Source organism: Macaca fascicularis, chromosome 6 (genome assembly GCF_037993035.2).
Source record: "Macaca fascicularis isolate 582-1 chromosome 6, T2T-MFA8v1.1".
Classification (NCBI taxonomy): Eukaryota; Metazoa; Chordata; class Mammalia; order Primates; family Cercopithecidae; genus Macaca; species Macaca fascicularis.
In genome coordinates, this window is record NC_088380.1 from 101,568,325 (window position 1) to 101,585,992 (window position 17,668).

Sequence of the window (17,668 nt, forward strand, 5' to 3'; positions counted from 1 at the left end):
GGAGGCTGGGTCAGCGTGGGGATCCACCCCCACTCCACGTTCCTGTAGGGAATCCACAGTTCTAAGTCTTTATGATATGGGTAAAATGAACCTGGAAGAGGTGTTATTTTTTAAGAAGTAAGTGCCATGCTCTTTTTTCCTCATACTTCTCCGTGTTTAAGCAGCATTGAAAGATAAGGCACTAGTAGCATGTTGGTTTGGAAACAATCTTGTTGATTATTTTAAGTTGAATCTGATATTAAGGTTGTCTGGTAACAGAAGTTTTCCTTTAACAACATGGAACTCTGTTGAATCTGTTGCCCCATTGGCTGAGCCGTCTGAAGTCAGTGCGGTGGCACCTGAAGAGTCCGCTTCCCCTTGGAGGAAGCCGCTGGATTGGCAAGAGGCACTGTCCTTGATTGAGGGAGTGAGGCGCCTTTGCAGGGACCCCACGCGGCACCTGTGGCTCTCTCCTGCCCCCTGCGGCTCTCTCCTGCCCCCTGCTGGATGGCCAAGCAGACTCGCGACAGTGCTCAGCGTGAATGTTCACGGGGTAGGCCGAGGCTTTTGTTCCAGAAACACTGACTTCAGAAACGGCGGGCAGTGTGTGTTGAGCATGGCAAGAAAGACTTACTTGTGTCTTAAACCTCTTGAACAAAGCAAGTTGATGTTTCAAATGTATCTCGAAGGCTAATGACTTTGCTATGGTCAATATTCAGGAGAAAATAGGGTTTGATGAAATAGACAGGAGTGGCAAGTGACGTGCTTGTGCCCCGTATGACTAAGCGATGTCCTGGCCGTTCCACACCACGGCCTCTGAGCAGCCAGCGTGCAGATACTGGATCAATTTAGATGGGACTCCTGGAGCTGTCAGCTGCCCGGGAGAAGCACAAGGAGTTCTGTGTGCCCATGATCATGGTTCCCGCTACTGTGTCCAACAATGTGCCGGGTTCCGATTTCAGCATCGGGGCAGACACAGCCCTGAACACTATCACCGACGTAAGTCCGTGTGCGCCCCACCAGATGGGCGCTGGCTGACTCTAACCTGTGGGCCCCCGCCCTTTTTGTCTACCGAGCGCTAGAAACAGCCTTTTACAAATATCCTGAATGAGAGCTTCTCGTTATTTCGCCGCCCCTACCCCCGAAAAGTAGGCTTTTAGACTCTGAACATTTTTTATCTCACTCCCAAAAAGTTTTACCGCCTCTTCTGTGTGGCCACCGGCGGGGACGTAGTGTGGCCAAGACCCCGGGAGTGCCCGTGAGTACCTACAGCGCTGAGGAGGGCTGGGCCGCAGTCTCCTGTGATTGCACCAGCATTAAAATTTGCTTTTAAAAAATTATTATTAATGCTGAGCCTAAATTTTCTTTGAGCATCCAATACCCATTATGATGAACCCCTGCCTTGATGCTGAGGGTAGAAATTGAACTGAATATTTTGTAATTGTAGTCATTGTCCTGAATGCACCATTGCATTTGTTTTCTCTTTGGTCTTGGCTGTTGACCTCATTTTCCCCTTTGTAAAGTGGGGATGTTAAATTACATCTAAGGCAATATTGGGGCTAATTTTTTTGCCAAAAGACAATAATAAAACATAGAAATATATTCTTCTGTTTTTTGTTTTGTTTTGCTTTGTTTTCTTTGTTTTACTTTTCTTTGTGAGACAAGGTCTTACTCTGTCACCCAGGCTTGAGTGCAGTGGTGTGATCTCGGCTCACTGCAGCCTCGACCTCCTGGGCTCAGGTGATCCTCCCACCTCAGCCTCTCGAGTACCTGGGACCACAGACACGTGCCGCCATTTCCAACTAAAAGAAATATACGCCTACCCCACGTTTGTGTGTCACACTTGGTGATTCACATGAGAGTCTGAAGATCCGTATCTAATGCAGGAAGTATTTCATTTTTTAAAAATTTGATGTCTAAAATTTTTCACTAATTCTCAAGTTTTAATTTTTCTTGTGTGACTTAGTTCTCACGAATACTTTTCAAAGTTTTCTGTTTTGTTTTTGTTTTTTGTAAACCCTTGGCATGAAACTTATTTCTAGCGCTGGTAAATAAAAAAACAAGCTTTTAACATACAGCTCATATGGCAAGTAATGCTTAGCACTCGTTTCTTGGTTTTCTGAGCGTCTTAAACTTTCTTCACTTCCTTTGTGAAGGAAACCTGTCCAGGTTTTCCCGTGTTCACTGGCTTTGGGGGCAACGTTCACCTTATTTTTGGCAGTCACTAATCTCTGACCTAGATGTTGCTTCTGCTTTGCTGGTGACGGGCGTCACGGCTTTGCTGCTGCAGGGCTGGCCCGGCTCTGGGTTTACCTTCGTGCTGGGAATGTGAACCTGAGTGTGTTTCACAGAGAGGATTCCAGCATGGCTTTCACTGCTCTTTCACCTGCTTTAGCTGGATTTTTGGGTCTGTGAAAGTTGGGTGTGCAATGGGAGGTATTGAAGCTTCCTTTTTCCCTAATAGTTACCTAATTGGAACTTACCCAGAGGGAATGAGTGGAGAATTTGAGAGCAGTCACTGCAGTTAGATGGGCATCTGAAGATGTGGGACAAAGCTGGTGTTGATCTCCCTGTGACTTTTTTTTATTTTCAAGTTTCCACACAAAGCATAGATCCTTGTGGTATGTGATGTACACTTTCGGGCATGAAGAAAATCTCTCTTTAATTCCAGGGTCCTCCGTTATAAATAACTTTTTTTTTTTTTGATTGTAAATATGTAACAAATGTGTAGGGTCAAAATTTGAAAACCAAAATACGTGAGGCAAACACTCCGCAAATGATCAGTTCCACCCGCTTTGACTTCCCTTGGAGGGACTGTGTGATTTATTATGCGATTGTTTTAAATTCAGTTTTTCATTCATTCCAGTTTCTTAAAGCTAGGTTAAACAATTTCATTTTCTTTTCTTTTTTTTTTTTTTTTTTTTTTTTTTTTGAGACGGAGTCTTGCTCTGTCACCCAGGCTGGAGCGCAGTGGCCGGATCTCAGCTCACTGCAAGCTCCGCCTCCCGGGTTTACGCCGTTCTCCTGCCTCAGCCTCCCGAGTAGCTGGGACTACAGGCGTCCGCCACCTCGCCCGGCTAGTTTTTTTGTATTTTTTAGTAGAGACGGGGTTTCACCGTGTTAGCCGGGATCGTCTCTCGATCTCCTGGCCTCATGATCCGCCCGTCTCGGCCTCCCAAAGTGCTGGGATTACAGGCTGGAGCCACCGCGCCCGGCCCATTTTCTTTTCTTTTTTTTTTTTTCTTTTTCTCTTTTTTTTTTTTTTTTTTTTTTTTTTTTTTTTTTTGACAGGGCCTCTGTTTCCCGGGCTGGAGTGCAGTGATGCAATCACGATTGACTGCAGCCTCGACCTCCCAGGCTTAGGCGATCCTCCCACCTCAGCCTCCTGAGTAGCTGGGACTACACGTGCTTGCCACCGTGCGTGGCTAATTTTTTGTATTTCTACAGAGACGAGGTCTCCCTGTGTTGCCCAGGCTGGTCTCAAACTTCTGGGCTCAGGCAGTCCCCCCGTCTTGGCCTCTCAAAGCCACTGGGGTTATAGGGATGAGCCACCACGCTGGGCCTTAAGTTAACTGATTACAATAGAGAAAGAACTGGAGTGTGTAGTTAGTTGAGCCTCCCGTTGGCCAGGCATAGCCACCTTGGTAAGTGTATGTGTGTGTCCTCATTGCCCTTCTGATCCTGAGCTCCGAAAATGAGGCTGTCTTGGGAGTGCTGTGGTTCTAGTCTCGTGATGGGTGAGTGATGTCGGCTGATTGAGGTCACCCTGGCGAATGCTGCAGCTGCTCGGGAGCTGGGGCAGGGACGAGAAAGCCGCTGAGGGTCCCTCTCTGCACCCCTGAAGGGAGAGGGACCGAGATGTGAACATGGCAGCTCTTTTCTCCAGAGCCCTGTTTACTGATGGCCAAACAGGGTGAATCCTGAGAAGGTTTGGATTTGGGTCTGAACTGGGCTCGCCTGGCTGTAGAACACAGGAGCTGGTGGCGAACTCAGGAAATGAGGGCGTGAGGCGACTTGACGTGGATGGCTCCAGGTCGCTCCAGCCACTGTCCTGAAGCCATTGGAGCCTGAGGATGTGTGGGAGTGAGCGTCTCTTTCCTGTCCGGCCAACACCCTCTGTGACCCGTGACTCATGGCCTGGCCTTGGGCAGCATTTATGTTTGAGGTCTGTGGATGACTCCAGTTGTTCAGTAAATTTGGTGATTCTTATTGGGGTGATTGTGCCCCAGGGGATGTTTGCACCATCCAGGGAGGTTTCTGGTTAGAACTGGGAGAAGGGATGCTCCCAGCGTCTGGGGCTGGAGACAAGGGACGCTGCGGAAAGTCCCTCCAAGCAAAGGACGGGCTCCATAGCAGGAGTCTGGCTCAGGACGTGGCCATGTTGTGCTTCAGAAGCCCTGGGCGGATCTGATGTGGTGAAGTCGTCATCCTCGTGATTTCCTTCTTGGCAGCATTGATGTTTAGCTGACGCCACAGCCCCTCAGAATCTATGAGGCACTGATGTGGTGAAGTCGTCATCCTCGTGATTTCCTTCTTGGCAGCATTGATGCTTAGCTGACGCCACAGCCCCTCAGAATCTATGAGGCACTGGTGAGTGGGTCTTTCTGGCAGAACAGAAGGAATGAAATACCTCAGAGCAGGTGTTACACATTCTCAGGATATGACTGCAGGGAGTTTCGGTTGGACTCCTTTCATTCCTTAGTGCTGGCTGGTGCATTATTCTGTCCTGTAAGCTTGATCAGGTCACATCAGAAACACAGTAGGTGGGTGTCACGCTGCTGTCAGGTTTCGCGAAGGTGGCGGTGACTACAGCCTTGTGAGTAATTCCTTGTCATAGTGGCCCCACTACGGACCCAGGGGCCCGGCTGTGTTTGGTCTTGAGAGCTTTATGCTTTTCTGGGCAGGGTCTCTCCCCATCTTGAAGTCTTCCCTCCCCTTTTTTGGAGACTGAAGGAAGGAAAAGAGGAGCGACAGGGAAGAGGGGAGAGAGGATTTGCAGCAATGTGGCCATTCTCACAGATTTCAAGGCGGAGTTAAGGAGCCGAGACACCCCCACCTGCCCACTTGTGTGCCTCAGGCCCCTCCTTGGCCCCAGGTCACCCACACCCTCTGGCTTCCAGTGAGGGCTTCTTGGAGAAGCAGCCAGCTTCCCGCAGCCAGTCTTGGTTAGTCCTGGGCTAGGGTATTCCACAATAAAGGAGTGACATCACCTGTCTGAAGAGCATAAGGAGCCCCCCACGTGGTAGTGCTGACAGGGCCACATCCTGGGCACCAGGCCAGCCAATATCCCCAGATGAGTGTTTCTGGCTGGGAAGCAGGCTGGCATTTGGATTGAAGTCCTGCAAAAACTGCCATGGCCAGAGCCTGCAAGGCAGAGCCTGTACAGAGCAGCCCAAGAGCTGGGCATGTGCTGGGTCTGGGTGGACGTGGAGGCCATGCCATGGGGGCACGGGAGCCCCTGCTCACAGCTCACCTCGTGGTCACTCAGCACTGACCCACCCACCTTACCCTGCTACCCACCATGCTGTGAACTCACCTGCCACGGATCTGCACCCGCTGTCTGAAGTCCTCGGCCCACACGGGCTACTGGCCTTGGGATGCTTTGGGTTGCACCAGGGCTGCAGAGCCTGGGTCGCTCACTGTCCAACTCTCCCGGGGAGATGTGGGACCTGCCTTGCATCCCAACAGTAGCATTTCTGCAGCAGATGTGGGGATATTCACAGTAAGAGGGACACGTCCAAGTCCATAAATAGTCGATTTTGCCACCAAGTGGATGACAAAAACACCTTGCTGTGTGGGGCCACTTGGAGCTGGGAACAGTGGGCCTGTGGACCTGTCCTGCTGTTATCTTGGTTAACACCCTGAGGTGGAGCCTGAAAAAGCCCGGTGCACATGGGCTCAAGAGCCGCTCCCCTTTCTGACACCAGAGCCCATTTCCCAGTGGAACCCCAGAGCAGCAACTCAGGTTCTTGCTCGCCTGTGTGGCTTTGTGTGTGACTTCCCGCCGGAGAGCAGAGATGTGGCGTGGGGCTGAGTGTGGCCCACTGGTAATCCAGCTGCCCGCCTCCTTCCCTGCCTGCGCGTGGAGGCTGCCTCTGCATGATGAAGGCGGTCACTTAGTGTGGTCCTTACAGCTGTGTGCCCCATACCACTGATTGTGACCTGCCTACAGAAAGCTACAGGACTGGCTTTGCCTTTAAACGTCCTGACCGCCCTGGCCTCCCTTACCCACGATGAGATGCTGAGAGCTGAGCTGTCCCGCTCGTGACTAACTCGCCGCTGCCTGCAAGCTGCTCTGCTGCCGGCCTCACACCCACCCTGCTGTGCTGCCTGCAGGCCTCCCCTTTCATGAGGACCTGGGCTGTGCCCAGGGAGCCCCCTGTGTCGCTGAGGCCTGTCCTGCTCTCACATGGCCTCCAGAGCTCCCCTTGGTCCCCTGACCCACATGAACTGGCTTCCCCTGATGACTCAGGTCCCTCCTGTCCCTTCCTGGACCTCAGCGGAGGCCCTGGGGCTGGCAGGTGAGCACCCAGCACCCCCGCTAACCACTTGGCCCTGGTGCTTCAGGCTTACAAGAGCGCGTGCGACATGGCCGAGGCGCAAGGCCGCCACCGGGAGCTTTGCATCCCCCTGTGTGTGGTGCTGGCCACGATTAACAACAATGTCCCGGGCACAGAAATAAGCCTGGGCGCCGACACTGGCCTGACTGCTGTTGTCCAGGTAAGAGAACCCCGTTTCCTCGCCTTGCTTTCTTTATTTTATTTTAGCAATTTGTTTCTTCTGTGCTAAGAATGAGCCAGATTTATTATTACTCTTTCCCCCCCACCCTTTGTTAGCTTGGCTTTATGTCAGTCACACTGGCCAGAACAGGGTAAATTTTTTAGCTTCTCTGCCTTAGGGAGAACCTGTCTTTATTGATTAAAAGTGAGATGATATATCCAGTCCTTGGGGTCGTGTTTCTATCCCACCTAGACTAGGGGAGTTTTGAGCACCTTTTCTCTGGAGCCGGCCTCTCCTGCCTGCGTTGAGTAGCGAGGCTGCAGGGCCAGCTGTGGGAGCCTGCAGGAAGGGGTTTGAGTGCCTGGTACGTACGAGATATGGGACAGAGCTGTGACCACTGGGGGCCGCTGCCTGGAACCACAGCCTTCCTGTTGAGATGAGAGGTTCTTTAGAGAGCCCAGATCATGCCCTCCTGGGCAGGCAGTTTCACCAACATTTGCTTTGGGAGGAGTGGATTCTGCTGGTTATGGGCGTGGTGCTGACACCTGCAAGGTGGCCCCTCAGGTCCCTGATAAGCTGACCAACCTCTATGGTCATGAGCTGGACATGAGGACCTGTGGTAGTTCCACAGGCCTTTGCTGCAGAGAGGGTCCTCACTCGGCTGCAGACGGGATGGTGGCCACCTTGGAACGTGGGGTCATGTCAGTGGATTGGCCGCCGGGTGTCTCCTGGAGAGCAGCCGCTGGCCTTTAGCTTAGATGTTCACGTCCGAACCAGCTCCGGAGTTTGCGGTGAAAACTCCCAGCCCTGTTGGAGACTCCTTAGTTCAGCTTGGCACAGAACCCAGGAAAACAGTAGTTCTGTTCTGGCTTCTTCCTTCAGAACTGAGTTCCAGTGCAGGGAAGGGAGTGGAGGGGTCGTGAGGTCGACTGCAGCCTCCTGTGCCTCCCACTCGAGTTGAGGGCCATCTCTCTCCTGGGCTTCTCCCTGTTGCGTTCCCTGGTGCTGTACTGGCCTGGCAGAGGCTAGCCCTGGCTTGTTCCCTGGACTTCCTTGGGCCCCCGCGCTTGACCTCTGTTCACTGAATGCCATTAGGGTCCAGCCATCGCTGGCTTCACTCTCCTTTAGCACCTTGTAGATGTCCACACATGCTTCCACCCTCGCACCCCGCACTCAGCGCAGCACTACCCCGGCCAGCGGCTGTGCTTTGCTGCAGGTCCCTTGCTGTAGCAGGGATGGGAGCCCCACCCCCTGCCCCTTCTGGCCACCGACTTCAGCAGAGGCTCGGCTGCCATGAGGGATACCAGTCATGGGAAAACTGGCCTCCCTGCAGATTCACAGAACAAGGTGGTTCTCACAGAGAAGTCAGTGCCTTTTTTCTATCTTAACACTGTAGCAAACACCACCTTATCTTTCACCACCAATTTATGTTTCTTAACACCAATGGAGCAAAGTGCTGGTGATGTTTGAACTGTAGCCTGGGGCTCCTGCTCCCATGGGACTCCTTGGGGAATTTCCTAGCAGGATAGTGTGTGTGCCCTTACAAGGGGTTGTGTCTGCTGGGCACATCCCATTGTGAGGCAAGAATGGCTGAGGTCACAGGCTCTGCCTGACAAGTGCCACTTACAACTGCTGTCCACGCAGGGCCACGCTTGGGATTGGCCGCCTCCTTGTCAGTGCTACTTCGACTAATTGCCTGAGGCACGGCCAGAGTGACTTGCTATTTTTAGAAGCTAATTCAGGCTTCAGATGCGATCTAGGTAATGAGGAGAGAGTTCAGGAAAGCTGTATCTAAGCTCCAGCAAAGGCAGACACTTCCATCCCAGCTGTCACTGCGTTTACACTCAGAGGAGCACACGGTTGGGGGCATGGCTCAGCTGTCAGGGCTCCACTGTTCTACACACCCACAGCGGCAGCCTGGCGGGACCAGAACTCAGACACGCTCGGGCACAAATCAGCCTCTTGGGAGAGCTGCTTTGCCTGCAGAATTCTTTTGCCATTAAGCAGTTGATGTCATTCTTTGAACGAGTGACAGTAATTCCCCACCTCAGGGTGGGCTGCGGGGGAGATTCAGTTGGAGAAATAATCTATGAGGCTTTGTGCCTCTGGGGGTCCTGATGCCCCACCAACATTTTTCTTCCCGTGCCTGGGATTCTCTAAGACAAAGGGAAAGTCTGAAAGCCTTACAGCATCTTAAGTCTTAGATCACAATTAGAGACCCAATTACAGACAGGTGGAAGAGTGAAACCCTCAGAATTCTGCACTGGCCCTTCAAGAAGGCAGTTGTGGGCTCTTTGGACCCTTGATGGGTTTCTGTCCTCTGTCCTCCCTAAGCACAAAGACAGTAATTCTTCCCGTTGCCTGTTTCTCTCCCCATATGGGCTTTTACACAATGCAAAGTGGCCCTCTAACTAGAGCCCATGTTCAGTTTTGAATACGTCAACCAATTATTTTGGGAGGAAAAGAGTCTGCCAAAGAAATGAAGTATAGGTTGGAATGGTTTAATCAAGCCTGTGTTTATTCAACAAAATGTGCTTTTAAATTTCATCCGAAGTACTCAAGTGAAAATTTCCCAGTGGGTGTTAAACTTTGGTGCACAGACTCTCGTGTGGCTCCCAGTCTCAAGTCCACACTCCCACTTCGTGCTTTTACTCTTGGTTGAGTCCCATGGAGGCCTGTTAGGGAATCCTGCAGGATCAGCCCTTGACCCGGACGGACGGACGGACGGACGGCTGGCTGGCTGGCTGGGGAATACTGTGCTTGTGTCATTCAGAGACAATCATTTCTTGAGCGCCTGCTGTGGGGGCTTGGCCGGGTCCTGCTGATAGTGCAGTGGTGTAAGCCCAGCCCACAGTTCCTGCCCTCATGGAATGTGCAGCCTAGTGAGGACTGCAAGTCAAATAACCACGAGGTAACTACAGGGAGACACCGTGGTGATTTCTATGAAGAGAGGACATGGGGTGCCCCGAGGGCCCCTGACAGAGGGAACTTTGCGGTCCTAGAAACCAGGTGACGTTTTCCTGAGGAAATGACATTTCCCTCGGGGTCAGAGCTGAGGAAGGTGCCTGTGTGTGTCCCGTGGCCACTGTGACCCTGACCACACACCTGGGGCTGGAAAATACTACTCATTCTCGCACAGCTCTGGAGGGTGGGAGCCATGGGCTGAGGCCAGAGTGTTTGCTCCAGGAGAGTCCCTCGTGGCCCATTCAGGTGCCCAGAGCCCCGGGCATTGCACGCCTTGTTCCCTGGCACCTCCTCCTCCCATGTGGGTGTGCAGCATCCTGCTCCAGGGCCTCTGCACCTCTCATCTGCCGATGCAGGTGGTGGCACTTAGGGTCCACCTGGGTAGTCCTCAGGATTCACCTTTATCACCTCATGAGGGAACATCCCCAGGTTCCAGGGATTAGGACCGGGATTCCTTTGGGGGCTGCTCTCCTGCCCACCACTGTGCCTGAATGTGATGTACATAGCGGCCAGCATATGGAGAGGCCCGAGGAGGACCTGGGGTGGCTGGAGCTAGAGCCGGACCTGGTGTCAGAAGCAGGAGGGGCCAGGGATTCCAGAGAAAGGCTTGACGTGTACTTGAAGTGAGCAAAGGGTTTTGAATGAACCAAGAACTGATCAGATTTATGTTTTTTATAGATGGGTCTCCAGTCTGTGTGAACAGATTAGAGGGGGCCGGGGTGGGAGCTGAGGCCCAGGCAGAGGCTTTGCAGAGTGCCAGGAGAGGGTGCTGTAGCCCGGACTGGTGTGTGGGTGGGAAGGTGGCCGATGCATTTCTCTGCTGTCTTTCTCCCTGCTGAGCTTGGGTCCTTGTGGAGGGCGGATGGCAGACATTTCACTCTGGGACCTCATGCCTATGCTATCCGAAAGACCCCCAGGCGCCTGGGTGTAAGAACCACCATCTGACTTTGAGTAGAGTTTCTATTAATGTAACATTCACCAATGGATGGAAGACGGCCACAACTCTAAAATCACAGGGAGCTTTTCTGAAGAAAATAGAATAGCACAGCTGTTCCCATGGACAAAGCTGGCAGGTGACAGCCCCCTAACTTCTCAGCTCACACCTAACCGTGTCCGTGTCTGGTGAAAGCTGCTTCAGCAGGGACAGTCGGAGAGCAGCATGGAGTGAGCTGGCTTATGGGGTCGTCTTTTCAGTCTCCTCCTATGGGGCCTGGGAGAAGGGAGCGGCAGATGGCCAGGTCCCCACCACAGGTCATCGAGGTCACCTCCAGGTGGCTGGCGAGGGGGGGGGGGCATGTTCACACCCACTCCGAGGCACATCCTGGCTGCTGCACACCCTTCACCCCTGTGCGATGCTGGGACCGCATGCTCAGGCACGGTGTGGGGCCTTGCTGCACTCACTGGTAGGGGAGCTCTGGGATGGTGGGTGCACCCTGGCCCTAGGCTGGAGTGACTGATCTCTTCTCTGACCAGACCTGCGACCGCATCAACAGTTTGCCAGCGGAACCAAGTGGCGCGTGTTCATCAAGACCATGGGCGGCTACTGTGGCTACCTGGCCAACATGGGGGGGCTCACGGCCGGAGCCGATGCTGCATACAGTTTCGAAGAGCCCTTCGACATTGGGGATCTGCAGGTATGTGACGGGGCTGGCCTCAGGGGACCGTCCCCTTGGGATCCTCTCGGTGCTGCGGAGCGAATCATCGTGTCTAGGGTGGTTTGCTTTTCGAGGGGGCATGGAGACGGAGGTGCTACCGAACATGCCACGCTTGATGCCCTTCGCATCGCCCAGGTGCCTCTCCCAAGTGTCAGGTGATGGCGGACGTGCCTGGTTGAGGACACCTTCTAGTCTCTTGTGTGAAACACAAGCTTGTTTTTTTGATGTAGTCTGTTGTGTAATGTTTTCTCACTTCTGTCACAAACGATTTGAGTGCCTCCGCTGACAGTCACCACCCACGTCTGCGACTGGTTCTGGAGCTGGCTGCAGCATCTTTTAAATCTTGAGGCTTCTGATGCTGCGTCTGCCTCTAAACTGACACAGACACGGCCGTGGTTTCTTGGCATCTGTGGCTCTTTTAGGGAAGGGTGTCGCCGACCCCGGGGTCTGCCCCTGCTTCGACGGCACAGCAGAATCCCGGCCTGGACCCTGCAGTGTTCAAAGTTGCTAAACTCCATGCAGGAGGACAGGCCTTGGCAGATAAAATGCAACTGAACAATTGTCTTTAGTTAGTTATATAAATAAATATATGTTATATATTACTCTGTCAGCCAGGCTGGAGTGCAGTGGCATGATCTTGACTCACTGCAACCTCCGACTCCCAGGTTCAAGCCATTCTCCTGCCTCAGCCTCCCGAGTAGTTGGGATTACAGGCGCATGCCACCATGCCCACCTAATTTTTGTATTTTTAATAGAGATGGGGTTTCACCATGTTGGTCAGGCTGGTCTTGAACTCCTGACCTCGTGATCTGCCCACCTTGGCCTTCCAAAGTGCTGGGATTATAGGCGTGAGCCATCGTGCCCAGCACCGTTGTCTTTTAAAAAGTTAGGATGTTACTTGTTTCTGAGCCAAATAGATCAAGTAAAAAGGGCCTTGGTGTTGTCACTAATTATGTGACATGTGAATCATGAATTTCTTCACTGTGTCATAGTGACTGCTTGTGGAGTCGTTCACTACATTGTGATGTTGCTGTCAGCAGTGGGTCCCATAAGATGATAATGGAGCTGCCCCAAACAGGTGTACTTTTTTTTTAACTTTTATAAAATTTATATATATATATATATATATATATATATATATATATATTTTTTTTTTTAGACGAAGTCTTGCTCTGTCGCCCAGGCTGGAGTGCAGTGGCCGGATCTCAGCTCACTGCAAGCTCTGCCTCCCGGGTTCACGCCATTCTCCTGCCTCAGCCTCCCAAGTAGCTGGGACTATAGGCGCCCACCATCTCGCCCGGCTAGTTTTTTGTATTTGTCAGTAGAGATGGGGTTTCGCTCTTTTCCGCTGAGAGCGCCGAGTAGAACATTGTCATGAAAATAAATAAGGGGCAATAGAGCCGTGAATGAGTGCTAGGAATTATCATCTTCAGAGGGACCCTGTTGATTCTGGAAGGCATTTCTAGTGGCCGCCATGAGGGCTGCTCACTGTGCCCTGCGCTCAGCATTCATCGCTGCAGACATGCTCTCCCCGACTGGGGGAGGCTCCCCGAGACCTGAGCCATGAGAGCTTGCAACCTCCTTGGCCACACTCACCGCCACGCTTGGTTGGCACTTCCCGCCCTGCAGGGCCTGGCACACAGTGGGTGCTTAGCGTAAGTTTATTGTCTGATTAACAAAATACTCTTTTCCAGTCCAATGTGGAGCACCTGACGGAGAAAATAAAGACCACCATCCAGAGGAGCCTTGTGCTCAGGTGAATGAGAGACCAGGGCTGATCTTACGGTCACTGTCACACCGCGGTTCTTAGGTTCTGGTGACTTTGGGCTGGATGAGTGGTAATTTCTTTGCTGCTGGAGTGCACTGCACACTGGGCATATGCAGAAGAGAGTTGTGGTGTGTTGCTCTAAAGACTTTCTTGCATTTAGACAACTAAAACTTTTGCTTTATAGTCTTACTCTATTAGATATCTCGCAATCATTTCTCTAACACCTGATGTTTATGAAGGAGGAAATACAGCCATCCCTCTTAGCCTCAGGGAATGTGTCCCAAGACTCCAGTGGGTGCCTGGACCTGGGGATAGTACCCACCCCCTGTATACATAAGGGGGTGGGGGCTGATAACCATCTGATAACCAAGGTGGCTACTGAGTGACTCAGGGGCAGGAGGCACAGACAGCATGGAGACTTTAGGGCACAGGGATGATTCACGTTCTGGGTGGGACAGAGCAAGACAGCACAAGATTTCATGACTCCCTGTTAGCTGGGCTTAGGTGAAATCGACATCCTGGGTCGGTTTGTTGTGTTGCATATGTTGTGACTATACAACAAAATGATCTGGAGTATACGCATACTCCCATTTAGCTGGGAGACATTTTTTTTTTTTTTTTTTGAGACAGTCTTGCTCTGTTGCCCAGGCTGGAGTGCAGTGGTGCAATCTTGGCTCACTGCAACCTCCACCTTCCAGGTTCAAGAGATTCTCCTGCCTCAGCCTTCCGAGTAGATGGGTGTACAGGCGCCCACTACAACGCCCAACCAATTTTTGTATGTTCAGTCGAGATGGAGTTTCACCACGTTGGCCAGGCTGATCTCAAACTCCTGACCTCAGGTGATTCGCCCACCTTAGCCTCCCAACATGCCAGAATTACAGGCGTGATCCCCACCGTGCCCAGCCAAAACATCTAACCTTTTAATTCATGCCAAACATCAGCAGCTTTAGGCTTCTAGTCGTTGGTGAGGTTTGAGTAATGGGGATTTTAAGGGAACTGTCAGCTTTCATGAAAACAGTGACACCCCCATTACTTGGAAATGCTTATTCAAACTAAACACGGCATCAGGTTAAAAACCAGAGCTTCCTAAGATTTAAACTGGATTATCAGACGTGTAAGATACTTGACACTCACCCTCAAATCAGAATGACCTGGAATGAGCTGCATGCAGGCACACGCGTGTTATGAGTTGAGCCTGGGACACAGCGGTCCAGGATTCCTAACTCCCACACACTCCTCCTTCACCACCTCGTATTCTTTATACTTTTAAACCAGAGCCCGTGGACTTATTTCAGAGAGCTCATGAATCCCCTGAAATGATGAAATAGTAGGCGTCTGTGTGACTTTGTCAAAGAATCCACAACGGTTATCAGATTCTTAAAGCTGTGACCCATCCCCACCCCAGATGAGTCTATGAAACCTTGATTTAAGATTTTAAAATATTGGAGATGGTTAGTTGACTCGTTCCATTTATTAAAATCCTTCTCTTACTGGGCAGGGGGGAACACTTGATACTTTTGCTTAGCAGGCTGAGTTCAGGCTACAGGAATCACAGATTTTGTTTTGTTCTGTTCCAGCTATCCCTAAAGACTTAGAAACAAAAACATAAATTCTGTGAAATAGAAATCGTCATTTCTATTTCACAGCAAAGTGTGACTGTATAACTGATATTTCATATGACTCTAACCCCCAACAGGGTGGGGCACCTTCTCCATTTGATAGAAACTTTGGAACCAAAATCTCTGCCAGAGCTACGGAGTGGATCACTGCGAAACTCAGGGAGGCCCAGGGCAGAGGTAAGGGGTCCGGGGAGGGAGGCCGTCTGCCTTGGTGAAAATGCTGTCCTATCGGGGAGAAGTAGGCTGCTGGTTCCTTGTTCAGTTCAGTACTGAGCTGCGAGTGATGTTCTAACTCCTGCTGGTTTCTGAGCATTGCTATTTAACCAACCTTGGATTCCTGGGTGTGCGTGACATGTTCTCTTTTATCACTGCTAGATTCAACCTGAAGTTCTTTTGTGTAGGCTTTTTGCTCTGGAGATCCTGAGCGTCAGCCCGCAGTTTCCCTCACAGTTGAAGTGGGGCCTTCTATTTTGGGGATGTTTGGTAGGACAACCTCCTTATGACTCCATCCATCAGAACTTCCAGTTTTGAGGAAGATTTGGCTGCTGAATGAATTCTTCGTGTTTGTAGAACTATGCATGTTTTTCCTTAAATCAGTTTTGTAAGTTACATATTCTAACAAATCTTTAGATAAGCTGAAAAGTTTTGGAAAACATGACACATTACTCTTGTTAATGGTTCCAACATGGCTGGTCCCTACTCATTCCTGAGTGGTTATTTGTGCCAGCATCTTTCTCACCCCCACCCCCCTCAGCTTTCTTCAGTCATACCAGATGTGTGCTTTTATTAGGGCAATCCATTATCACTGCCAATGTCCGACTTAGAAGAATGACAGTCTACAAAAAACAGTGATGTGAATAGTTTCAATCGGTTTGTCTTTTTGAAGAACTGACTGATTCTTTCTACATCCATTTTCTCTTGCTAATTTAGCTACGGATGCTTCTCGTGCCTCAGTGTGTGTATACGTGAGCATCAATTTCTTATTAGTGTTTTGCCATAATTTAAAGTAATTTCCCTATTCCACTATTTAGTGAAAAATTCTCTCCACTGAGAGAAAAAACAAAAGCTGCTTTCCAGGAAGCCATCAGGGTGATCCCACAAGAGCAGAGCTGTGCAAGCCCAGGCCAGGCGCTGGCCACACTACACAGCTGTTCTCAGCCTCCCCCAGGCCTCCAGGCCAGGTTCAGCATGGTTCCCAGGAATCTCACCCCGTGATTCTGCTCCCCCACCTGCCCATGGGACAGGGCAGTGTTAATCTGTTTTTAAACCTTTTATAGGAAAAACATTGACCACCGATGATTCCGTTTGTGTGCTGGGAATCAGCAAAAGAAACGTTATTTTTCAACCTGTGGCAGAGCTGAAGAACCAAATGGATTTTGAATAAGTCGGGGTCTTATTGCCTTAGCAAACCCAGCCAATGTGAGTACAGGACAGGGGAATGTCCATTGCTGTTGCATTCGGCAACTCATTCAGGGATTTGAGGAACTAGCTTTTCTGAAGCTCAGTTAAAAAATATTAGGTCTTGGCCAGGCACGGTGGCTCATGCCTAAGATCCCAGCACTATGGGAGGCCTAGATGGGTGGATCACTAGGTCAAGAGATCGAGACCAGCCTGGCCCACATGGTGAAACCCCGTCTCTACTAAAAATACAAAAAGTAGCCGGGCGTGGTGGCGCACACCTGGAGTCCCAGCTACTCAGGAAGCTGAGGCAGGAGAAACTGCTTGAATCTGGGAGGCAGAGGTTGCAGTGAGCTGAGATTGCACCACTGCTCTACAGCCTGGTGACAGAGCGACACTCTGTCTCAAAACAACAACAAACTACCACTAGGTCTTTGGGAAGAATTTTTAGAAATATAAAAACAATGGTTTTGTTTGATCTTGAAATTGGCTTTATCATCTAGTTGATTCAGCCGACCCTACAACCCCCGTGTTTCTGGCAAGACCGCTCGCTGTGCTGGCCGTGGCATCTCCCAGCCTCACTGCTGTCCCCCCCCTTCCCTCCACAGGCACAGGATTCCCAAAGAACGGTGGTGGCTCAAGCTGCGGTTCCTCATGAAGATCCTGGCCAAATACAAGGCCAGCTACAACATATCAGACTCAGGCCGGCTAGAGCACGTGCAGCCCTGGAGCCTCTGACCCAGTCCCACCTGCACGTGCCTGCAACCTGGACTCACCGTGGACCATCCATTTTTGTAACACTTAAGTTATTGATCAGCACTTTATGCAGGTATTATTGACATTAAAACCTAATCAGTGAGCACCTGTCACCGCCTGTGTGCCCCACCAACTCCAGTGCGTGCTGTCTGTGGACTGTGTCTCATGCTTTCAGATGTGCGTATTAAACATTTGCCTACAACTCCAAGTAGGGTGGCTACTAAAGGTTTTCTCTGCAGTTTTGTGGGCGAAGATTATCAAAATATTTTTATAGGGATCACTGAACTATGTGCAAGTCATAAAAGGAGAACAAAGCCAGTAGTTTACACAGGCCAAGGGGAATGCCATGTTTACTTACCGTTACATATTTGCTATGTGTCAGTTTCCATCCACAGCAGCAGGCCAGGACCCTGGGCCTGGACCCCAGGCTCCTGCTCTCCTTAGAAAGTAAAAGAGAACACAGGAATCTTATCTACTCGGCCTCTTGATTGCAATCCTAGCTGCATGTTAAGACCACCAAGGTGGGGGTTTGAAAAATCTGATAGCCAGCTTCTCATCCAGTCCAAGCCACCATCCTCACTGGGCCCTAATTTGGAACTCTCCGATGACTCTTGCCAGAGTAGACATGGGTGCTGGGGTGATAGCCCTGCCGCCCTCGTGGGACCCCTCCTGTAGGGACAGTGTTTCTGCCTCAGTTCTAGACTGCAAGAGACCACAGCTGTACCTCAGAAACGTGGGCGGAGAGCTGTGTGGAGGGAGAGGAGACACCAAAAACCAGCTGTTTGGGAAATCAGAGTCCAACGGCCAAG

At 51.0% G+C, this 17,668-nt stretch overlaps 1 protein-coding gene across 1 annotated transcript in view; it reads left to right on the forward strand.

Annotated features, from left to right (window-relative positions):
• LOC107130045 (uncharacterized) overlaps positions 1–17,084 on the forward strand; it is a 106,300-nt gene extending 89,216 nt beyond the window's left edge. Inside the window, exons 5-9 of the mRNA XM_073993190.1 lie at positions 11,137–11,297; positions 13,013–13,074; positions 14,783–14,882; positions 15,983–16,124; positions 16,712–17,084. Of these exons, the coding sequence (XP_073849291.1) occupies positions 11,137–11,297; positions 13,013–13,074; positions 14,783–14,882; positions 15,983–15,994 (335 nt within the window). The 3' untranslated portion in view covers positions 15,995–16,124; positions 16,712–17,084. The remainder of the gene's footprint in view (positions 1–11,136; positions 11,298–13,012; positions 13,075–14,782; positions 14,883–15,982; positions 16,125–16,711) is intronic.
• The last annotated feature ends 584 nt before the right edge of the window (positions 17,085–17,668 follow it).